This window comes from Aspergillus ruber (genome assembly GCF_000600275.1).
Source record: "Aspergillus ruber CBS 135680 unplaced genomic scaffold scaffold00006, whole genome shotgun sequence".
Lineage (NCBI taxonomy): Eukaryota > Fungi > Ascomycota > Eurotiomycetes > Eurotiales > Aspergillaceae > Aspergillus > Aspergillus ruber.
Window position 1 is genome coordinate 547,406 of NW_024467302.1, and position 23,402 is coordinate 570,807.

At 51.7% G+C, this 23,402-nt stretch overlaps 7 protein-coding genes across 7 annotated transcripts; 2 read left to right on the plus strand and 5 right to left on the minus strand.

The window, feature by feature from the left end:
• Positions 1-685: 685 nt before the first annotated feature.
• Positions 686-2,641, plus strand: fdh (formate dehydrogenase (NAD+) FDH1). The gene is made up of 6 exons (XM_040781324.1): positions 686-870; positions 1,073-1,130; positions 1,278-1,304; positions 1,358-1,533; positions 1,588-2,132; positions 2,182-2,641. Exons 2-6 carry the CDS (start codon positions 1,128-1,130, stop codon positions 2,520-2,522), a joined length of 1,092 nt encoding a protein of 363 aa, XP_040640940.1. The 5' UTR covers positions 686-870; positions 1,073-1,127; the 3' UTR covers positions 2,523-2,641.
• Positions 2,642-2,645: 4 nt separating this feature from the next.
• On the minus strand, positions 2,646-3,377 carry EURHEDRAFT_496177 (uncharacterized protein). Its single transcript, XM_040785678.1, has 2 exons — positions 3,319-3,377; positions 2,646-3,266 (listed from the first exon to the last, which is right to left on the minus strand). The coding sequence occupies exons 1-2, from the start codon at positions 3,334-3,336 to the stop codon at positions 2,841-2,843; spliced, it is 444 nt and encodes a 147-aa protein (XP_040640941.1). The 5' UTR covers positions 3,337-3,377; the 3' UTR covers positions 2,646-2,840.
• An 805-nt stretch (positions 3,378-4,182) lies between these two features.
• EURHEDRAFT_513826 (cytokinesis protein sepA) lies at positions 4,183-12,422 on the plus strand (the record flags this gene model as incomplete). The annotated part of the gene is made up of 6 exons (XM_040786210.1): positions 4,183-5,363; positions 5,419-8,845; positions 8,895-9,267; positions 10,691-10,779; positions 10,843-12,356; positions 12,404-12,422. The coding sequence occupies 6 exons, from the start codon at positions 4,183-4,185 to the stop codon at positions 12,420-12,422; spliced, it is 6,603 nt and encodes a 2,200-aa protein (XP_040640942.1).
• Positions 12,423-12,629: 207 nt separating this feature from the next.
• Positions 12,630-16,280, minus strand: EURHEDRAFT_451665 (putative C2H2 finger domain protein; the record flags this gene model as incomplete). The annotated part of the gene is made up of 4 exons (XM_040783966.1): positions 12,630-12,971; positions 13,059-13,231; positions 13,279-13,349; positions 16,222-16,280. Coding segments are annotated over 4 exons (645 nt in total), but the record flags the coding sequence as incomplete, so codon positions are not given.
• A 139-nt stretch (positions 16,281-16,419) lies between these two features.
• EURHEDRAFT_325357 (ankyrin repeat protein) lies at positions 16,420-17,307 on the minus strand. The gene has a single exon (XM_040778347.1). The coding sequence runs from the start codon at positions 16,989-16,991 to the stop codon at positions 16,542-16,544; it is 450 nt and encodes a 149-aa protein (XP_040640944.1). The 5' UTR covers positions 16,992-17,307; the 3' UTR covers positions 16,420-16,541.
• On the minus strand, positions 17,083-17,520 carry EURHEDRAFT_325367 (uncharacterized protein). The gene has a single exon (XM_040778348.1). It carries the CDS (start codon positions 17,416-17,418, stop codon positions 17,173-17,175), a length of 246 nt encoding a protein of 81 aa, XP_040640945.1. The 5' UTR covers positions 17,419-17,520; the 3' UTR covers positions 17,083-17,172.
• A 102-nt stretch (positions 17,521-17,622) lies between these two features.
• Positions 17,623-23,348, minus strand: EURHEDRAFT_451039 (homoaconitase LysF; the record flags this gene model as incomplete). Its single annotated transcript, XM_040783917.1, has 3 exons — positions 17,623-19,941; positions 20,536-20,537; positions 22,226-23,348. The coding sequence occupies 3 exons, from the start codon at positions 23,346-23,348 to the stop codon at positions 17,623-17,625; spliced, it is 3,444 nt and encodes a 1,147-aa protein (XP_040640946.1).
• Positions 23,349-23,402: the final 54 nt, after the last annotated feature.

Below are 23,402 nucleotides of genomic sequence, written 5' to 3' on the forward strand. Positions count from 1 at the left end.
ACTACGATATACAGGGGTGCCTGAGCATCATCTAGGAATAAATTACTTATTCAGTCGGATAAGTAACTATTCGTACCCCTCTACTCCGTACGGAATTTTGTATACTACTGCAGCTGTACCCTGAGTGGTGAGGGGCCCCCTCATTAGATAAGCCAACCCCCTCACGCGGGGCAGCACGCCACGGAAACATTACTCTAGCAGTAACAAGCATCTGTCAACCTTTCACTAACTGACTCGAAGTGGTCCGTTTTGTAACTACCGAGCCGACGATGGAAATCTCCCGGTACACTAGGTTGACTATGTTAATACTCTTAGCTAAGTCCGTGGACTTTCTGCCTTCAGGTAACCTGATTGTGTTATAATGTCCCTCCGTCCGAGCCAGCCAGCATACGTAATGGAGTAATGTGGGAGACCCCGCATGAGCAAGTGTTGATCGTGTATTTTGGTATGTATGTTGAGAGACGGTGGAAGTTAATCCAATTGCTGAGAGGGAAATAAGCTGAGAAAGGGAATAAAATGAGAATTCTTTATACTCCGTACAATTGATGTTGAATTCTATTCTCTGTGTAGAGTAAGGAAACAGGACAGTTATTCCCATTAGGTAGGGCTCTTAGGTGTTGATGACGATGCGGAGACCGTCAGTTCATCCGGATCTCCAGGACTACTCTTAGCACAAGTTCACGTACTCCGAGTACTATGGATACTACTGCTTGACACTAACTAGTAGTACCACTGTGGATGCAGGAAAGAAAAAAAAAATTAACGTGATCCACGCCTATAAATGCCACTTCCTCCTCTCTCCTCCCCGAGAATTTAACTCTCATCTTTATCACTTTCTCACACACGTTAACTCCAATTGTCTCGCATTCAGTAAGTTCCCTAAATTTCCTTTTTGGATGACGTTTTTCCTTTCTCCCGTATACATCACCTTTTCTCCTCTTTCCTATTATTATTATTATTATTTTTTCTATCTTACATACTCGTCTGCGTTCTCCCCCGCGTCTCCAACCCACTCGCTGCAACGCTCACTTCACACTCAAGGTTAAATACCTGCTAACGCCCTCTCCTCCAGCATCCTCTTCCATCCTCATCCTTTATAGTTCAATTAATCACACTCAATCAACACAATGGTATTTGCTCGCTCTCTTTCCCGTCAACTTGGACGGTCCTCTACTCTCCTCTCCGCCGCAGGATCCTCAAGACCTGCCTTCCGCCCTACTCCGTTGGCGGGGGCTTTCTCCGGTGCACGTACGCTAACTGCTTCTGCGAGCCGACAGGGTAAAGTTCTTATGGTTCTCTATGATGTACGTCCTCCCTCCTATATTGTCTTGCTGAACATAGTCTAACTTGTATATAGGGCGGTCAACACGCCAAGGACCAGCCCGGTCTTCTCGGTACCACCGAGAACGAGCTTGGCCTGCGCAAGTGGCTTGAGTCCAAGGGTCACACCCTCATCACCACCTCTGACAAGGAGGGCGAGAACTCGACCTTTGACAAGGAGCTTGTTGACGCTGAAGTCATCATCACTACTCCGTACGTTTAATGTTACGTGCTGGAAGTATAAAGAATTGGGGCTAACCTGAACAGCTTCCACCCCGGTTACCTGACCGCTGAGCGTCTGACCAAGGCTAAGAACCTCAAGATTGCCGTCACTGCCGGTGTTGGCTCTGATCACGTCGACCTTAACGCTGCCAACAAGACCAATGGCGGTATCACCGTCGCTGAGGTCACTGGCTGCAACGTTGTCTCCGTTGCTGAGCACGTTGTCATGACCATCCTTACCCTGGTGCGCAACTTCGTCCCTGCCCATGAGCAGATTCGCAACGGCGAGTGGGATGTTGCTGCCGTCGCCAAGAACGAGTTCGACCTCGAGGGCAAGACCGTCGGTACCGTTGCCGTTGGCCGTATCGGTGAGCGTGTCCTCCGCCGCCTCAAGCCCTTTGACTGCAAGGAGCTCCTCTACTACGACTACCAGCCCCTGGCCCCCGAGGTCGAGAAGGAGATTGGCTGCCGCCGTGTCGAGAACCTCGAGGAGATGCTTGCTCAGTGTGACATTGTCACCATCAACTGCCCCTTGCACGAGAAGACCCGTGGTCTCTTCAACAAGGACCTCATCTCCAAGATGAAGAAGGGTAAGCTTCCTATGCTCCTATGTATATCATGCACATGCTAACCGATTAGGCTCTTGGCTCGTCAACACCGCTCGTGGTGCCATCGTCGTCAAGGAGGATGTCGCCGAGGCCATCAAGTCTGGTCACTTGAGAGGCTACGGTGGTGATGTCTGGTTCCCTCAGCCCGCTCCCAAGGACCACCCGCTTCGTTACGTCCAGGGCCCCTGGGGCGGTGGCAACGCCATGGTTCCCCACATGTCCGGTACCTCGATCGACGCCCAGATCCGGTACGCCCAGGGTACCAAGGAGATCTTGGACAGCTACTTCTCTGGCCGCTTCGACTACAAGAACCAGGACCTTATCGTCCACGCTGGTGACTACGTCACCAAGGCTTACGGCCAGCGCAAGTAAGCTTAGGTTGAAGCGGAAGAGGGGTAAAAAATTGCATAGACAAGGGGATGTCATATATACCGGTGTTTTATGAGGCAATGACTGAACTAATCGGCCATTACTCTGGTAGGATGGCCTATGATGATACCTGAATATATTTACTTTTACACTTCACTTTATAGTTTATTATATGCAGTAGCGCGGCATGCAGCTTGCCACCGTCAAAAAACCTCCGTAGCTTGTCAATGTACAAACTTCCGAATATGCATAAGTGATGCAGGGATAAAATGCCAAACGCCATAGCTCTATTATACAGTAATTTCAGCCCATAAAACAAAATCAACGACGCCCTCTATCCTCCTCATCACTATCATCCATAAATCCCTCCTCTAAATCCCGACTTAACCTTGCCTCCGACTCCGGCCTACTGTTCCACCTCCTCTCCAACTCCCTCCTTCTCGCTGGATCCATATGCATCCCAACCATAATCTCCCCCTCCTCATCATCAATGCTGACATTATCGTGATGGTCTCCGCGAGGCCCGGCCACGCTATTCCTCCGCCATGGGAACGAGGACGACGAGCGCAGGACGCAGCGCATGAGGGTGTCGCCGATGCGGTCACGGACGGAGGAGGTGTGCGCGGAGATGGTGTGTAGCGGGAGGTAGTGGGCGTAGCGTTGGTGGTAGTGCTGGAAGAAGGGGAAGATGAGGTAGGAGAGGAGGACGTAGAGGGTTAGGGAGATTGTGGCGGGGATTAAGAGTGTCTGTTTTTCTGTTAGTGTGGTTGTAGTACAATGGGAATTGCTTGGTGGATACCTTTGCGATTGAGGACATGTTGTGAGTACGGAGACCCTGGGGGTACAGGTACTCCTAGCGCCAGTATTCCTGTGCAGAGCACTGTATACTTGTAGATTATTTTGCAGACACAGATTCAACAGCCACACTTCAAGCTAACAATGGACAATCCAATTATCTTTGGCTGGCCGAGATGCGCTACGATTGCGACTCCTTAATCACGTGATTTACCTCAGACCAACCAATAACAAACCGTTTTCGCCCCGCAGATGACTCAGCACCCCGACTTGGGCGCCGTCTCCCACTCCCCCTAAACGCCGCCCGTGCATCCAGCCCTGACGTGCCAAAAAGGGACGGTTTCAACCTGTTCTCTTCCCAAAAAAGAAACGATTCAAAGCGCCGCCTGAAGAAATAAGAAGATTCACATGATCCACTTGGGCTCTGTGTTTGGTTCGTCGTGAGCCGGACCAGTGCGAGTTGCAGCGCTACCACTATTTACCCATACCCTGGACTGATCGTCCCTGTCGTCTGTCGTCTCCCCCGTCCCCTTAGTGGGAGTACATACATTCAGTTACACTCAGTACATACAGTGACAGTGAAAAAAAAAGAAGGATTGGAGTCTTGGGATTGTTTGATTTGATTCTTACACATCCCCTTTCCCTTCGCTCATCCTCGTTTCGCGCTTTTTTTTCGCTATCGTTTCGCTCTTTTTTCTACCGTTGCTCCGCAACGAACTAAGACAGGATTCAGCTTCTTGAAAGAGTTGAATTAAAAGCCGAAGTTTCCGTCGTTAATATACTTGATCCAACCCCCCTGCTTTGCGAATCTAAAGGGTAGAATTAGAGCTCATGCTTTTCCCGCGGTTCCCCAGCGACGCTCGCCAAGATGCCATCGTCCACGTCCGCCTCTGATAAATCAAGACAAACCTCGGCGGGAAAATCGTTCTTTGGGAGGAAACTGCACAAGGAGAAGCCGGTAGAGATTCGCCATGAGAGCAGCAGCACAAGCAGTCTTGGCGATCTGGAGAATCTCGCGCCACCAGGGAGTGCCGCTGGTTCTCGTTCGTCGCGGCATTCGAACAAACGCACTTCTGTCCAATCTATTGATAATAATCCCTACGATCTCGATTCTGGCGGTATCGCGCCCTCGGCTGGTGTGATTACGTCCATCCCTTTTGAGAGCACTCCCTCCGATACTCGTAACCCGATTCCCGTGGATTATCTGTCCAATGCGTCTCCGCGGAGAGAACCATCGCCTCACCATTTGGCCCTAGGTGGTGGGGATTTCCATCAGTACCCGGTGTTTAATCCGTCTGCGGCTCAAGTACCGAATTACTACTCCCATCCCACCGGCCCTCGTCCGCCACCGCATGCTTCGAATATGACTATGAGTGGGAGTTCAACAGGTGATAGGGGGCCGCGGTATCAGCAATGGGGGAGACCGGGTAGTTCGGCCACGAATGCGCCATTCAGTCATAATTCCTCATCGACCTTCGATTCCTCTCAGAACTCCCGCCTCTCGCTCGATCAGATGAGTCTCCATTCGTCCGTTTCGTCAAATACACGAGGCTCAAACTATTTTTCCACCGATGGTTCAAACCGCACGATTACGACCTCTCACTCCGATCGAAATAACCTCACACCCAGTGGGAGTTCCAGCCGATTATCGACCGTATCGACTGCGACTACCGGACCCCCGCCTATCGTCCCAGAACAATACCTTTCTCGACCCCGGGATGACCGTATAGTGGATCAGCTGTTTCTGGAGTTGATGCAGAAGCGAGGTTGGCAGAACCTTCCGGAGCAGGCGAAACGGCAGATGTTGGCATACCCGGCTTCGAAGAAATGGACTCTTGTGCACCAAGATCGTTTAACGGAGTTACAAGGCGAACAGAAGCGGAGGCAGAATGCCCGGCAGACTCATGGTCATGATGGGCCTGTGGGGATTCTCGAACGGGCTGATGAAGAGGGAAGCCCGGAGTGGTATGTGAAGAAGGTTATGGATGATACGATTACGTCCAAGCAACTGGCCAGTTTGAGTGTCAGTTTGCGAACACAGCCAATTAGGTAAGTTTATTTGCATATGCTTATGCCATTTGATACGGTGCTGACAATTTCACAGTTGGGTTAGGGCATTTGTCGAAGCTCAAGGCCAAATCGCATTGACAAACGTGCTCATAAAAATCAACCGGAGGAAGGCTTCTGGACCTGTTCCCGCACCCCCGACTGGTGATAAGGATTTGGACCGCGAATATGACATTGTCAAGTGCCTGAAGGCACTGATGAACAACAAGTACGGCGCAGACGATGCTCTCTCACATCAGCAAGTCATCGTCGCGCTCGTCACTTCCCTGCTGTCGCCCCGACTGAACACGAGGAAACTGGTCAGCGAAGTCCTGACATTCCTTTGCCATTGGGGTGAGGGTGAGGGCCACCTGAAGGTCCTCCAGGCCATGGACCATGTCAAGAATTACCAGGGTGAAACGGGCCGCTTTGATGCCTGGATGCGGATCGTCGAGGTTACGACAGACGGTCGAGGTAAGATGGGCAGTTTGGTCGGTGCCAGCGAGGAGTACCGGAGCGGAGGGATTGGAATGGAGAACTTGCTCATGGAATATGCCGTTTCGACCATGATCCTCATAAACATGATGGTGGATGCGCCGGAGAATGACCTGCAGCTCCGATGTCACATTCGAGCCCAGTTCATCTCATGTGGTATCAAGCGTCTCTTGACGAAGATGGAGGGCTTCCAGTATGAGGTGATCGACAAGCAAATTGAACGGTTCAGGGAGAATGAAGCCATCGATTACGAAGATCTCCTGCAGCGCGAGGGCAGCAGCGTCAAGGACAGCATCGAGGGCGAGGTCAAGGACATGTCCGATCCGATGCAGATTACCGATGCCATCGCCTCTAGAATCAACGGAAGCCGGGCACACGACTATTTCCTCTCGGCTATGCAGCACATGCTGCTGATCCGCGAGAACTCCGGCGAGGATGGCTTGCGGATGTTCCAGCTCGTGGATGCGATGATGAGCTACGTCGCCATGGACCGGCGGTTGCCCGATCTGGACTTCCGGCAAGGGTTAACGTTTACCGTACAGAGTCTCTTAGATCGTCTCCACACAGATGCAGAGGCTAGGCAGGTGTACGATGAATCGCTGGAAGCCCGGCAGATTGCCGAAGCGGCGATTGCGGAGCGCGATGAGATGAAAGCACAGGTGGAACTTGGTGCTGATGGTCTCGTCAAGAAGCTGCAGAAGCAGATTGATGAGCAGACAGGCATCATAGAGTTGCAGGCTAGGCAAAACGAAGCTATCAAGGCGGAGGTTGCCGATGTGCAGCGGCTGCGTGCTCAGGAGTTGCAGCGCAATGAACTTGAGACCCGTGAGCTGTATCTCATGCTCCGTGACGCCCAGGATATCGCCGCGTCGAATGCGAAGAAGAGTAACGTCGCAGAAACGGATCCGTCCCAGATGAGAGGTATCATGGACCGTGATCAGCTGCTAGGGAGGCTGGAGAGACAGCTGGAGCGCACCAAGACCCAATTCAAGTTGGAAGGTAGGGTTTGGGGCCAGCATGGACCGTCTGACCGTCTGCGTGAATTACGTGAGCAGATGGATGGAGAAGCCGAACCCAGCGACGATTTCGAGGAGCAAGCTCGTCTGAACTTGGATAACAATGCCTTGGGATCTGTGCATCGCAAGAGAAGCCATGTTGGCTTGACCAATGAAACGGACGAGAAAGGACAGCCGATCTATGTCCCGCGGCCCCGAATGGACCCTTCGCAGGCGACTGGTCTGCTTGGTGAGATCGCTTCTAAGGTCCCTAAGATCGATGCCGATGTCCCTGGAGCGGTGGACGAGGAGGCTACTCCCAAGCCGCCTATAGAACCCGAAGACGAAGTCGCTGCCGAGGAAGCCAAGGCCGGTTTCGAGGGCGCAACACCAGACAAGGCTGGAGCTGCTGCTGCTCCTCCCCCCCCTCCTCCTCCTCCACCACCACCACCACCTCCGGGCATGGCTGGGATGCCCCCGCCGCCTCCTCCGCCCCCGCCGCCAGGTGGTGCCATTGGTATACCCCCTCCCCCTCCTCCACCCCCACCACCGCCGCCCGGTGGTGCAGGTATTCCTCCCCCACCGCCTCCTCCTCCTCCTCCAGGCATGGCTGGGATGCCTCCGCCTCCTCCACCCCCGCCACCGCCAGGTATGGCTGGCGCAATGCCTCCACCACCTCCACCACCGCCTGGTATGAATTTTGGAGCACCTCCGCCACCTCCACCGCCTGGTGCTGGCTTCGGAGGCTGGAGAGCCAATTACATGGCTTCTCAGGGTGTGCCTGGTGCCAAGACTGGTATGATGCCATCAATCCGGCCTAAGAAGAAACTCAAGGCTTTGCACTGGGACAAGGTGGATGCTCCACAAGTCACGGTGTGGGCATCGCATGCCCCAACACCGGAGGACCGAGAGGAGAAGTACTCAGAGCTAGCTAAGAAGGGTGTGTTGGATGAAGTTGAGCGGCTGTTCATGGCGAAGGAGACCAAGATCTTCGGACGCAGTAATGCGGCCAAACAGCGCAAGGACAAGAAGCAGATTATCTCCAACGAGTTATCCAAGACGTTCCAGATCGCAATGGCCAAGTACTCTCAGTATCCGCCTGAGGATATCGTGCGGATGATTATTCATTGTGATGCTGAGATTCTGGATAACATGGTCGTCATGGAGTTCTTGCAAAGGGACGAGATGTGCACGATTCCTGAGAACATCTCTAAGCTGATGGCGCCGTATAGCAAGGACTGGACTGGTCCTGATGCCGCCAGTTCCGATCGGGAGCAGGATCCTAGCGAACTTACTAAGGAAGATCAGATCTACCTGGCTACTGCTTTCGAGTTGCACCATTACTGGAAGGCTAGGATGCGTGCGCTTGCTCTGACACGGTCGTTTGAGCCGGACTACGAGCACATTTCAACCAAGCTTCAGGATGTGGTCAAGGTTAGCGAATCACTGCGTGACTCGGTGGCCTTGATGAACGTCCTTGGATTGATTCTTGACATTGGTAACTTCATGAACGACGCCAACAAGCAAGCCCAAGGATTCAAGCTGGGCTCTCTCGCGCGCCTGGGTATGGTCAAGGATGACAAGAACGAGACCACCTTCGCCGATCTGGTCGAGCGTATCGTCCGCAACCAATACCCCGAGTGGGAGGGCTTTGTGGATGAGATCACCGGCGTCGTCAATATCCAGAAGCTCAATGTCGATTTACTTCGTCAGGACGCCAAGAAGTATATCGATAATATCAAGAACATTCAGGCTTCCTTGGACGCGGGTAACCTGAGCGATCCAAAGAAGTTCCATCCGCAGGACCGTGTTAGTCAAATTGTGCAACGGAGTATGAAGGATGCTAGGCGGAAGGCGGAGCAGATGCAGTTGTATCTGGAGGAGATGACGAAGTCGTATAATGATATCATGGTGTTTTATGGTGAGGACAGTGCGGATGAGAACGCGAGACGGGATTTCTTTGCCAAGTTGGCAGCATTTGTGATGGAGTGGAAGGTGAGAACCATTTTGTTTTATGTGCTTGAATTTGTGCTGACCAAAACAGAAATCCCGAGAGAAGAATATGACCCTGGAAGAAAGCAGGAAGCGTACGGAGGCGTCGCTGGCCCGCAAGCGTATGAATATGAACACTGCTCTTGCCAATGGTGCCGGTACCGCTACCGAGGCGCCCAACTCGCCTGCTACTAGCGGTGCAATGGATTCGCTATTGGAGAAGTTGCGTGCCGCTGCTCCTCAAGCCAGAGACCAGCGTGACCGTCGTCGCCGTGCCAGATTAAAGGAACGACACAATGTCCGCGTCGCGTCGGGACAGCAGATTCCCGAGGACATTGGAGCTGAAGAGGGCACGGAAGCAAACGAGGTCGAGAGCAACGCCGGCCAGGCCAAAGATGATTATGGCGCCAGTGCTGCGGACTCTGGTATGCTGAGTCCTCCTGGCCAGGATGCCGATCGTGGCGCTAGTCCGGAGCCTCAGTCTGAGAGTGAAGATGTCGCGGACCGCGCTGCAAGTATGCTCCAGGGCTTGCGAGACAACACAGGGGATAATGAGCGCTCGCGAAGACGGAGAGAGAGCGCCGAGGAAGAACGACGCAAACGCCGGATGAGACGACGCAATGGTCCTACCAGCGGCAGCAAGGATAGCGGCGATGGCACTGGTGGTTTATCATCTGTCAAGGAGCCAGATCCAATGTCACCTCCGGGGACGGCAGATTCGAATAATACAGATGATGCTAGCTCGCAGCCGCCTTCAACACCAGCGATTGTTGTCTCGCCGAATGATGATGACCAACATGATCGGTCGCCTGATAATAGTCGGCCGAGCAGTAAGCAGGATTCGGAGCCTGAGTGATTTCTATTCTTTTCTTTTTTCTTTTTTTTTTTTTTTCCTTTACCCCTTCTTTTTGAAACATTTTATCTCTTTCTTTTCTTTTCATCTACTGGTAATGTTTGATTGATACACCAACTGATGTCGTCTCGGAATCCCCTTTTCTACTATGTCGCTCAGTGTATAATATTTCTTTTCTCTTTCCGACTGATTTCTAGCCTTGATCTTCTCTTGGTTTTCTTTCTTCTTTTCTTCTTTCCTTTCCTTTCCTTTTCTTTTCCTTTTCCTTTTTTTTTTTTTTTTTTTTTTTTTTTTTTTTTTTTTTTTTTTTTTTTTTGTTGTGTCAAGTACCCCTTGTGCATTGTGTTCTATCTCCGTTCATTCTCATTTCCTTTTCCTCAACGTTCTATATCATACGGCTTCATATCCTGTTTCCATTTCCTGTACATAATGCCTTATCTGACCATAGCCATGTGTCTGTCTCTCTGTCTGTTCTGTTTCTATAACCGCTTGTTGTCGTCTTGCATCCTGTCGTGGTGGATATCTTGACTTGTCCGGTATGGCTGTGCATGCGTCTCTTTGAATCGCAGGCGTGACGAAGCGACGCGTTGTTGGTATATCTCCATGCATTTGACTATTTGGACTTGGATTTTCTACATGATATAGTATGAATTATTAAATAGATTGTGCTCCATCACTGTACTGTATGTACTTTGTACTTGTAGTGAAGCCCTTATCAGATAAAGAATCCACGTGATCAACCCCTCAAATCTCCGGCCTCGAAAAGATCACCTCACATCGACCATTCTCATCCTTGCGCATGCGCTTATCTCTATCCCCAAATTTGCGATGGGTAATCCCTCGCCCATCATGGAGTACTCGCTTCTATTCTGTAGTGACTCTCTGTAGCCGCTATCAACCTACCTTGCGCTCCGCTGCGCCCATATCTACACCCGCATCGACACCGGCGAACCGGATATGGTTTTCAGCTACTCGTCCGGCGCGGTTTAATCTAGATGCGGATTCGACTATCTATGCCTTATCGACGGCATCAGGTCGCGCCGCTATTGCGGTAGTGAGGGTTTCGGGTGATGCTTGTATAGAGGTAAGTCTGGCCGCGAGTGGTGTGCTGTATTGAGGACCTTGCTAACACAGTAGATACGAATAGATATACAAAGCCCTATGCCCGAATACAACTCTCCCGAAACCACGGCTCGCCGCTCTACGAACGCTCTACGAACCGGGACATAATAACGGCAACGTACTAGATGCCGGGGCATTAGTGCTATACTTCCCCGCCCCCAAGACCGTTACGGGCGAGGATGTCCTTGAGTTTCATGTACATGGTGGACCGGCTATTGTCAAGTCTGTCCTGAGCGCAATTGGAGACCTTAATCGTACTGATAATATAATTCGATACGCTGAACCGGGTGAATTCACCCGCCGCGCGTTTATGAATGATCGCCTTGACCTGCCTCAGATCGAAGCGCTTGGAGGGACTCTTGTCGCTGATACGGAGCGGCAACGCCGTCTTGCTGTGCGGGGTGCGAATGATACGCTGTCGAAGCGTTATGAGCAATGGCGACATCAACTCCTGTATGCGCGCGGGGAGCTTGAAGCGCTGATTGACTTTGCAGAAGATCAGCATTTTGATGAATCGGCTGGAGAACTACTTTCATCTGTTGCGGGACAGGTACATGTACTTGTTTCGCAGATTGGTTTCCATATACAGAATGCATCGAAGGGCGAGTTGTTACGGAATGGGATCCGAATTGCGCTTCTGGGTGCTCCGAATGCTGGAAAAAGTTCGTTGTTGAATCGTGTTGTGGGAAAGGAAGCCGCAATTGTTAGTACTGAGGAAGGGACGACGAGGGATATCGTCGATGTTGGAGTTGATTTGGGCGGATGGTATTGTAAAATTGGGGATATGGCTGGGATTCGCTCAGAAGCTGGGTCTGGGGATACAGTTGTGGCGATTGGAGCCGTGGAGAAGGAGGGTATTCGTCGTGCAAGGGAGAGGGCGTTGGAATCAGATGTTGTGATTGTTGTTGCGTCGTTGGATGAGAGTGGTCGGTTGGTTGTTGAGCGGGAGGTCGTTGATGCTACGCGGGATTGCATCGACGATGAAAAATATATCCTGATCGTGGTAAACAAATGCGATCGTCTCCCGTCGACGGAACGAATCACATCCGGTCTAATCCCGCTCACCCTATTCGAGAATGTCACCACGCTCTTCCCAAGCGTCCCCCACAACCGCATCTTCGGTATATCCTGCCAAGAAGCCCAAACCCTACCACCATCGTCCCTAGAACAAAACACAGACCCCGGAAACCTTCAAACCTTCCTCCGCGGCCTTATCAGCACATTTGAAGAAATCGCCTCACCACTGGGAATCGAAGGAGACGACAACGGCCAATACGACCATTCATACTGGGAGGATTCGCTGGGCGTCACGCACCGCCAGAGTTCGAATTTAATGCGGTGTAAGCAGCATCTTGATGACTTTTTGGTACAAACGAAGCCAGGTTCGAATGGCGGTGCTTATGACGGTCCTCTGGGTGAGGAGGTGGATATCGTGACTGCTGCTGAGAATCTGCGGTTTGCGGCTGATGCGCTTGCAAAGATTACGGGGAAGGGAGAGAGTGGGGATGTGGAGGATGTGCTGGGGGTTGTTTTTGAGAAGTGCGTCTTTTCCCTACCCCTGCTATGCGCATGACTGACTTGATTAGGTTTTGTGTTGGGAAGTAATTGCTTCCAGTGCTTGATTTACTACTCGTATTAGTCTTTGAAGAAACATTGTCAGGGCTTCGATACCCGTGAATTTATTAGCGGGATAATAAATGCAAGGCCCTACACCATACACAAGCACAAACACCATGCTATGCACCCCGTACTCCATGTACCCAATACGCCCCTACCCCATTCCACAATGCACAAACACAGCCCCACTAAACCCTACACTTTCTTGACAATAAACTCTTCCAACTTCCCCAAACACCTCCCCTTCCCCACCAACTTCCTACATGCTGGTGTAGTCTCCACATGCTGAAACAACCCCGGCAACAACCGATACTCCCGCCCACACCGCAGGCAGAAAAACGGACACGCATCCTTGATCGACGTGAAGTTCTTGCGCGCTTGGTAGCAGATTTCCACCAGCGTGTTGACTTGGAGGTCTGTGCCGCCGGGACAGTTGCCTGCTTCCAGGTAAATGAGCATGGCTGGGAAGGAGGGAGAGTGCTTTTTGCATGAGGCGCTGTGGCATTTTAGGGTGCAGGGGTCGTGGATGCGGCAGTGCTGGTTAGGCTATATTAGTACATGTTATTGAATACTGGCGGATATTGAGGAGCAAGTCTGAGGACAGGAGTAGGGAAGGGTCTTCACCATGCGCAGATTATTCTCATTCGCAAAATACCGATCACACAGTCCACAGCGATTATGGAACTTGGCATCGTGCGCCTCAATTTTGTCATACGTGTTATACCACGTTCCGCATGATCTGCACGCGTAGTGCGCATCATTGAGATGCTTGATCAGAGCATTCTTGTTGCTAAAGTCTGCCTCGAAGCCGCAGAAGACGCAGATGTGGTGGTGTTTAGAGAACCAGGTGTGGTGGTTTTGGAGGCTGTAGAGCGGAAATCACGCTTGCAGCGTGTGCAGGTGGTTTCCCGTGTGCTTGGGGTCATAGTGGATTTGGGGAATTGGTGTTGGTTGTGTGGAAGAAAAGAGATAAGAGAAAGTCGAGTCCAACGCGAAGCTTACTTGATATATCATGTACCTCTTTTAGTCTATGACTCCGCAATCCCATGGATCGCTTGCGGGTCGGGGAACAGTGAATGAATGCCATTGTCATTAGGCTAGATATAACTATAGAAACAAATGGTATATAAAATTGTTCATGCTGGCAGTTCGTAGACCATGTCAGGAGTGTCACTCCTTTCTGGTGCTGTATATACAGTAGTCACTGATGATGTCTCGGACTGGTCATCGTCATCATTGTCATTTCTGGAGGACTGATTTCGAAGGAGATCGAGTAGTCGTCGCGATATGTCTTGCGTATCGTCTGGTCTATTGTCATGTTCAGAAGCCAGCACGGATACTCGAGGGGTTGGCTGAGGAGAAATGAAAGAAGGAATAGCTCCAAGATCAATGTTAGGCAAGGGTTGTTCTGTTCTGGGTCTCGAATCAGTGATCCCAGCAACCCCCCTAGAGCTACCCCCCAAAACCGTCACTTGACCCTGCATACTATCAAACCACGGGTTGGTAGCAGCATTTACAACCAGAGGCTGAGGCTGCTGGATAAAAGCCGGCTCTTGCATGGAACTCGGTTGCGAAACCCATCCGCGCTCCCCCATCCCCACTGCAGGACCCTGGGCACCTGTTGTCCCCCACCAGTCCGTATCCTGGTTACGCACCTCGCCGCGCATCTGATCTGGTGTAACGGACCTGCTATCTGGTAAACCTTGTTCCAAAGTGCTGGGCAGCTCCTGTGGGGAGGTTCTGTCCTCATGGACTAAAATATTGCGCGCCCCGTTTTGCGAGGAGGGTAACACATATTTGAAAGGCTTATAGGCGGCGGGTGCTGCAGGTGGGAGTGGTAAGTCCCTTGAGACAGTTGCCGGACCATGTTCAACTGAGAGGTAATCTCTCTGGGATTGGCCCAATAACTCTCGTACTTTATTTTTCCGTTCTTCTGGAATCGTCACATGAGGTGCAAACCCGATCCTCTCTGCTGTAAGTGCAGGGTCAAGACCGGCATTTGTCGATGGGGGACTGTTAACCAGCAAAAGCTGAAGAACATCAGGATGTCCATGGTAAGCTGCATAGCGAGCTGGCTGCCACCCCGTCTCATCATTTCGCGAAACAGACGCCCCGTGTTGAAGCATAAGAGAAACCACTGGCAAATGACCACCCATAGCCGCCAAACATAGCGGCGAGTCTTCGTGCAACATGTTCCCGAACTTTTGGTATAAAGATGAGCCTCGATTGAGGAGGTTCTGAACAGCAGCTGCATGCCCTTGGCGACATGCAACGCAAAGGGCTCTGTCTCCCATTGCGTCTCGAGCATCGAGTGATGCGCCTTTGTCACAGAGTAGGTTGAGTAGCGTCATAGAGCCACCTGCAGCCGCTATATGCACCGGTGTTCGCTGATCTCCGCCCGTTTGCGCTTCAAGGTCAGAGCCTGCAGTTAATAAGAGTCTTGTTATCTCTACATTGTTGGCGGTGCATGCATAGTGCAGCGGCGTGAGTCCAGAGTCGCAGCGCGCTTCCAGGGAGATATCCCCCTTGCGAAGAAGCAGTTCTACCACGGCAAATTGCGAATTCATGACACCAAGGTGTAGAGCGGTTCGTCCGGCGATGTTGGTCATTGCTGATAGCCCTTTCTTCTGGTCAAGTAGACTAACAATCTCCGTGTGACCATTAAAAGCAGCCCAGTGTAGGGCTGTCATTCCTGCTTCGTCGACATATCGCGAAGAAGCCTTCTTCTTTAACAAAAGCTCAGCTGCTAAGAACTTGCCCATTGCCGCGGCGCAAATGAGTGGAGACCTCTTATCACTACCTGGTGCATTGATGTTCATCTTGCTATTGAGAAGTACCTCAATGACATCTAAATGGCCTTCTTCACAGGCGTAATGTAGGGCCGTCATTAACGCAGCGTCCTTTGCTTCCACATCCGCCCCTTGAGAATTTAGAAGCTCGACAATATCTTTGTCTCCCCGTTTCGCCGCAGCGTGAAGAGCGGTCATCTGGTTATCCGCTCTTGTATTTACCTTGGCGCGCATAGCAAGCAATATCTGCGTGGCATCAAGTTGGCCATGGTCAGCAGCAACCCAAAGAGCGGTTCTGCCATGGGCATTTCGAGCTTCAACGTCCACATTCTCAGCGAGAAGTAGCCCAAGGACTTCGACATGGCCACGCGACGCCGCAAGATGCAGCACCGTGGACCCTGATCCGTCTGTGACATCAAGCCGTGCATTGTTCTGAATTAGCAAATCCACGACCTCTTCGTTTCCGCAATGAGCTGCCACCAGGAGTGCATTTCGCCGGGAACTGATGTGTCGAGCTTCAACATCGTGATTGCTCTGGATCAGTCGTTCAACTTCAATTCGAGCTCCTGCCTGAGCTGCTTTGACAATTAATGGCGCAGAGACGCCGTCGGCAGTTTTGAGGTCGATACTGATGTTGAAGTTCCGTCCATGGCTCCTTCTTCCAGTTGCTGAATCAATCGACGTTTTAGAAACCCTCGGAAGAACCGACCCTGATGTACTTATACGACGCAGAAACGAGCGGACTTTTTCACTCCTCGAACCTGACGAACGGGTTCCCAGAGATATAGGCATTGACTCCGATTGCCACCGTCGGATATCAGTTTGGTTTAGTGGCCCCGTATTGGGCCTGATGGGGACAGACTTCCTGCGGACGAAGTCCGGGGACACAGATTCATGGGGTTGGATAGATAGCAGCTGTACCGAAGGCGACCTCGAAGGCATGGACAAATTAGGTGTGTTTGCCATGCCTGTTGAATAACCTTCGTCTGTGGGCTCACTACGACCTGCAATGGATAAATGTTCTGATCTCGACCGCGTATGTCGAAGCGCATGTTGATAGGCAGGTGAAGCCATCACTGTGTCATCGAAATCGAAGACTGTCTCGCCAACGGACGACTGCACAACACTCAATGAAGAAGTAGCGGCGTGAGAATTGGCATATTGGCTTCGACGACTTCGAAGAGTTGCAGTATCCTCAGCAGCTTTGCGGATAATCTGACGGTTTTCGACCTTCCGTAGCAATTCGACCTGTTCAGACGACGTGCGACTAGCAATTGTAAATGGTCAGCGCTAATTAAACATACATAATCGACACAACTCACCATTGACAAGCCTGCAGCAGCAACTGCAACGCCAAAACCTGCGCATGCAACCGATCCTGATGATCCTTCATAATCCCCTCATTCCAAACAGCCCTCGCCCTGACCCGAAACCCGACCACGGTCCCCTCCTCCGTCCCCTGAACCAACGAAGCGACTTCCCTAGAAAGGACATCCATGATAACCGAGCAGCCCTCCAGGGCTACATTCAGTCCCTCATCGTGATCGTTGAACACCGGTTGGGAACCATTCGCATTAAATTGCGCCCAGTCGCCTAGCTGAATGAGCGCGGATCTGATGGTTCTCACTTCTCCAATTAGCGACCAGATGGTGAGATCTGCATTTTCGAATTTCCCGCGTAGAGTCGTGAGGCCTTGGGCGGTTTGCAGGGCGATTTGGGCGATTTGGAAAGCGCCGGAAACCAAACCGAACGCTGACACTGGGTCCATTGTTGGTGGCCTTGGTTGGATTGAACGATGTTCAATGACTCATTTGAAAGGATTATTATAAAGGGGAAAGAAGAAGTCAATAGGAGAATGATCCATTGGAGGCCACCAAGTCAGCAAGCGGGGGAGATTGACATCGCGACGTCGATGAGGCTGAGAATAATGACGGATTCTCTTCGTGCAACTACAGCCTTTTTTCTGTGATTTCAGACAAATCCTTCAGCCTGAAAATGTTTCGTTTGGTTGCTGTTGGCGAGTTGAATCGCAGAGATCGTCTCGCACTGCCACATCCAGCGGAGCCTATGCAGATATGAACAAAATCAATGGGGCGCATATAAAAGAGCCCAAGAAATATAAATACACCAATAAATTGGAAAACTATATACCTGTAATCCCGTAAACTCACCCTTTTTTTTCTGTACAAATTCATCCCATAGTCGTATTATTGACAAAAGAAGAAAACCCAAAATCTATAAGACAAAAAGACATCATAATGCGAATCTCAACCCCTCTCTATACAGTGCCGGCAAGGAAGAAAGTCGGGGGAAGCGGGCATGTAAAGAAAACCTGGGTATAATGCAAACGCCACGGATCCGAATGAGCTCGTCGAGGTCCAACCGTGAACTTTTCAAGTTTATGCTCCAATGGCATTCTTGACCCATTTCTCCAAACCGCCCTTGGCAATAATCTCCTGCACATTCGGCGGGAGTTCACCGACCTTATGCGTCCATTTGGGTCCGTTTTCACCCTCCTGGATCTCCAGGCGGCTTCTCCGGACATCCCAGGTCAAGATCCAGCCAGTCCGGCGGGTGAGAGCCTTGTCGGAGTTGAAGGATTCCCGAAGGCGGCTGATCAAACGGGGAACTTCCAGACCCATCAGGGCATTGTTGATGCTGTTTCTGGAGAAGATGTTTCCGAAGCTTCCAGAAACAACAAGCGGGATGCGCTTCGCCAGCAGAGCGGTGGCGGCTTGTTCTCTGGAGCTACCGCAGCCAAAGTTGAAGCCAGTCACCAGGATGTCGCCAGCCTTGGCGATCGATGCGAACTGCTCGTCGTAATTTTCCATGCATACCTGAGCCATGGTCTCCTCCGAAACGTTGTCCTGGTAGGTGTACTTGCCGGGGTAGATACCGTCAGTGTTGATGTTGTCGCCGTCACAGAAGACGATTTCTCCTGAAACACGCTCGGGGAAACCAGGGTACACTTCTGTGAGAGCGTCATCAGCGGCCTCAGTCTCAGCACCCGGTTCAGGAGTGAACTGCTTCTCTCCGTCGGCGACAAGGTCGTCAATCTGACCGATCACCTTTTCGAGGGCTTCCTCAGCGGTAAGCATCCGCTCTTCCTCACGGATACCATCACCCTCACCGCGGACAACGCCATTCCATCCCTCGGGGGTCTTGTACCAGCCGGGTCCGCTGAGCTTTCCACTCAAGGCACTGGCGGCAACAATTTCAGGGCTGCCGAGGTAAGCTTTGGCGTCGGTACTGCCCATACGTCCCTTGAAATTACGGTTGGACGCACTGATACCAACCTCACCGGGTTCAAGCAATCCAGTACCAAGGCCGATGCAGGGTCCGCAACCAGCTGGGAGAGTCGTAGCGCCAGCTTCCAGCAAGATTTGCCAGTCACCGGTTTCTTCGGCAGCCAGTTGCTCCGGAATCGATGCGGCGGCGATGTAGAACTTCACTCCCTCCGCAACCTTGGGGACCTGTCCACCATTCTTGTCCGCAGCCTCTCTGAACACCTTGGCAGCGGCGGCGATATCGGAGGCTCTCGAGTTGGTGCATGAGACAAGGTAAGCCTTGTTGACTGGGATGTTTTGTGCTTCCAATTCACCGAGAGCGGTGGCAACCTTGACGGAGTTGGGACCAGAGACGTAAGGAGTGAGGGTAGAAAGGTCAAGGAAGAGCTCCTTGGCATATTTCGCGCCCTTGTCCGCCTTTATGGGGTTGGAGAATAGTTGATCGAGGATGGGGTGGGTGAAATGCTGAGCAGCCAAGGTCTTGTAAGGACCGTCGGAAAGACCCATGGCGGCTGTAGTGGCCTTGCCCTTCAACCAACCCTTCAGGACATTGTCAATTGGGAAAAGACCAGACAGAGCACCCCACTCAGTGGTCATGTTGGCGATGGTTAACCGCGAGTCCACGGTCAAACTGTTCATGGTCTCTTCCGAGCCCGTGAATTCAATAGCGTGGTTCAAGACGTCGTCCTTGTCGAACAAGCCGCAGAGTGCAACGATGATATCCTTACCCGTCACACCCGGGGGTAGAACACCCGTCAAGTTGACCCTAGCAACCGGGGGAATCTGCCACCACGTCTTACCGGTGGCCCAGATACTGGCACCGTCGGTTCTGACAATCGGGGTACCCAAGCAGCCAACACCACCGTACATGTTACTGTGGCTGTCCGAGGCCACCACAAGCGTACCGGGAAACGCAAAGCCCTCTTCAACCATCACCTGGTGTCCGATACCACGTCCGGCAGGATAGAACTCGACACCACGCTGCTTAGCGAACTCCTCAATTTGGCGATACTTCTGGAGATTCTTGTCCGACTTGTTCTGCACATCGTGGTCGAGGGTCATGACAATCTGCCTCGGGTTGTGCAACTCGGAGGCTCCGATAGACATGAACTTGAGCGCAACAGGCCACGAGTTGTCGTGGGTCATGCAGCGGTGCGGCGAGATGGTCACATAGTCGCCGGACTTGACGAACTTGTCCTTGGCCAACCCCACAGAATACTGCTGGACAATCTTCTCAGTAAGAGTTTGGGGTACGGCTCTCGACGTCTGGAGGGACGAGTAAACGGCCGCGGAGGCGGGATCGTCCATCTGGGACTCGAAGACCTCTTGGAAGTAGAATCTCGATGAGGCAAAGGCACGGCGTTGGAAGTTGTTCGGCACCGGGCAGCGCAATATCGCTCTGCCCGAGCCGCCGGAGGTCATTAATCGTGACTGCATCAGGAAATTGTCAGTAAGGACCAATTGAAGAGATACCGTACTGGGCACTTACAGTCATGCTACCGGCGTTGAACTCGACCTCGACTTCAATTCTTCCGGGACCGTGGATGAGCAAAAAAGACTGGCAAATAAAAACCCCGACATATTCCATTACAACCGATTAGTCATTTGGAGAATTCGTAGCAAACTACGCAAACATGCCGAGACTCCGCTATCGGAGGATCACGTGCGTGCCGCGTGAACTATGAGGGGTCTACATTAGATATTGGAGAGAAAAGATAGATATTCTACAGTTCGTGATAATGCAAAATGGTTGATTGATTTATATTGAGAAATTGGATGTGTAAATTTCATCTCAGCTCAGTCTCTCTAGTCAGGATAAAGCTTCCACAGCATACCGTGACATGGCGGGGTATGACTCAAGGTACTCGACGGGAAATGAAGAGTTGAAAAAAGAGAAAATGCATTGAAACCATGTCAATCAGACCTATTTATATTACACTCTAGAGTCCTTTTTAAATATTGTGCTGCGTCTTTAATTGCATGATTATATGAATCACACCGGCAGCCCCGCCAAGTCTGTATAACTTCTCTCACTTTTTCTTCCCTTCCCTTTCTTTTTCCCTCATCCAACCCAATTCTTCCCACAAAAACTCCAATCACTATGCCTACCAGAGAGGAAGTTGCCTACTTCGGAGCTGGTCCTGCACCGCTCCCAACCTCCGTCGTCGAGGCCGGCGCAAAGGCCTTTGTCAACTTCAACGACTCCGGCCTGGGTCTCGGAGAGGTCTCGCACCGTTCCCCCACTGCGAACAAGATCCTCGAGGATACGAAAGCGAATTTGAGCACCCTCCTGGACATTCCCGATAACTATGAGATCCTTTTCATGCAGGCGGGCGGCAGTGGCGAGTTCAGCGCTGTGGTGCAGAACCTTGTCTCCGTGTGGATTGAGCGCAGACGGCGCAGGGCTGAGGCCGATGCTTTGGCGGCGAACCCGAATGAAGATAAGGCGCGGGTTGAGGAATTAGTCTTCCAGAGAGTCCAGAAAGAGGTCGAGGAGGAATTGAAGCTTGACTACCTCGTTACTGGAAGCTGGTCGTTGAAGGCGTCGCAGGAAGCTGCGCGGTTGATTGGATCGAAGTACGTCAATGTTGCCCTTGACGCGCGCAAGGCCAATGATGGCAAGTTCGGTACCATCCCTGCGGAGGAGTCGTGGTCTTTGACCCCGACCAAACGTGAGGGTGGTAAGGGTTCCGCCTTTGTCTACTTCTGCGACAATGAAACAGTCGATGGTGTCGAGTTCCAAGAGTTCCCTAACTCGCTGGAGTCGCAGGGTGGTGATGAGGAGGATGAGCGGATTGTCGTTGCAGACATGAGCTCTAACTTCATCAGCCGGAAGGTCGATGTCAGCAAGTACTCGGTCATCTTTGTAAGTCTGCCTCAAATAAGATATCCTCTGGATGGTACTGATACCAGGACTATAGGGCGGCGCTCAAAAAAACATCGGTGTTACCGGTATCACCATCGCTATCATCAAAAAATCACTTCTTCCCCCGCAGACCGCAACACCCCCAGCAACCCTTCTCCACCGCCTGAACATCGGAGGTCTCCCAGGCCCTGTTGTGTTCGACTACGCCACCATCGCGAAGAACAACTCCCTCTACAACACGCTCCCCATCTTCAACCTCTGGGTCGCCGGCCAGGTCATGTCCGATCTTGTCCACGCATACGGCGCAAAGAAGGTTTCCGGCCAGGAAGAGGTCGCCAACCGCAAGGCTAATCTTATCTACGGCGTGCTGGACAAATACCCGCAGGTGTACTGCGTTGTCCCTGACAAGAGCATTCGCAGCAGAATGAACATTTGCTTCCGTGTGCACGGCGGTGACGCTGAGAAGGAGAAGGCGTTCCTGGCTGGAGCTGACAAGCGCATGCTCCAGGGTTTGAAGGGCCACCGCAGCGTCGGTGGTATGCGGGCTAGCAACTACAATGCGGTTCCTGTGGAGAACGTCGAGAAGCTGGTTAAGTATCTCGAGGACTATGCCACCGGACAGTAGGCGCATAGTTAAAATGGGACCAAAAATGATATACTGCACGAAGAGTCTGCAGGTAAGATATCGGAATAATCAACATCCAAGTGTGAGAGGTTTTGTTCGTTCAACATAATGCCCATAAGTTTCATACAGTGCATGGGAAAAGGGAGTTTGTTATAATACATATTAGAACGGCCTGATAAGCCATCACAGCTTCCATATGGCCCAGTCTTTTAGATCGAGTTCACTAATAATTCCTCGAAGAGGGCCCTGGGCTTCCGTTCCTTGCGCCCAGAGTTTCGGTCCTGCCATATAGTTAATAAAACCTTCGGGCCCAGAGACGAGAATAATCTTGTTCTTAGGGAAGTGAGAGCCACTAATTTGCGCAGAATCAATGAAGTCCGAGATGTCCTGCTTTTTTATGAACGTCTTCTCCTCGTCGACAAAATAGTCCACTGTCACTTGTCCTGGATATTGTAACTTGAGGGCTTCTAGTTCCCGAACAACTAACGACTGAGTTGTCGCATCTCTGTCCGTATCTCCCGTGACTGGCACGGGACTTTTTGGTGATGTCCTAGGGCCAAAGAACCAGAGCCTTCGAGGCCCCTGAGGCTTCGCACTGGTATCGTTTGCACCGCCCGCACAGTCCTCTCGTCTCCGGTTTGCCCATAGTATATGTATCCTTGGTTTGCGCGTCTCGTCCGTCTGGTGCAGAAGTGTATGACCGGCCTGTAGAGCTGGCGCAATGCCTGTCCCACCAGCGATGAACAAGATCTCCTGGGTCTGCCTTGGGATCTTGTATTCAATCTTGGGTCCCCGTATCTCAACCAGAGAACCTATATCCAAGCCATGTAGGTACCGCGACATCTCACCAAATGCATCTTTCCGGATAAAGAACCGTAGCACATCCTCGTCCTGGTTGTCCGTCGTCGACTTGACCGGTAGGGGGGTGTAATCTCTACCAATCTGCAGCTGCGGCTGCTTGAACATCACACTCCACACTCCGGTCTGCCATGACGCTTCATAGACGGTCGAGTTTAGATCTGGTTTCGGTGGTTTGAGGGTAAATATACTCCCCGTCGAGGATACGGGTTCTTTCGCGATTAAGGTGTACTTGGTGAAAGCGAAAGGATTCAATGTCGAGGGTCCATCTTGCTGCGATTTTCGAATGTACGCTCCAATTCCAGCGGCTGCAACACTCACGGCGGCCAGTTTCACCCAGAGTCGTTGTTTCGGAGGGGCTGGTTCGGAGGATGCGCAAGAGGACGAGAATGAAGCATGGCGATTCCAAGACTGGGAGACGTATTTCCCACTGATCGAGAAGGGCAGACGGAGCGGATGCAAGCCCTGGTCGAGAATTCGGGGCTTCATAGAGAAGACGCGGCGGTTATTCTATAATTATTGAATCTTACGTCCATAATTCTT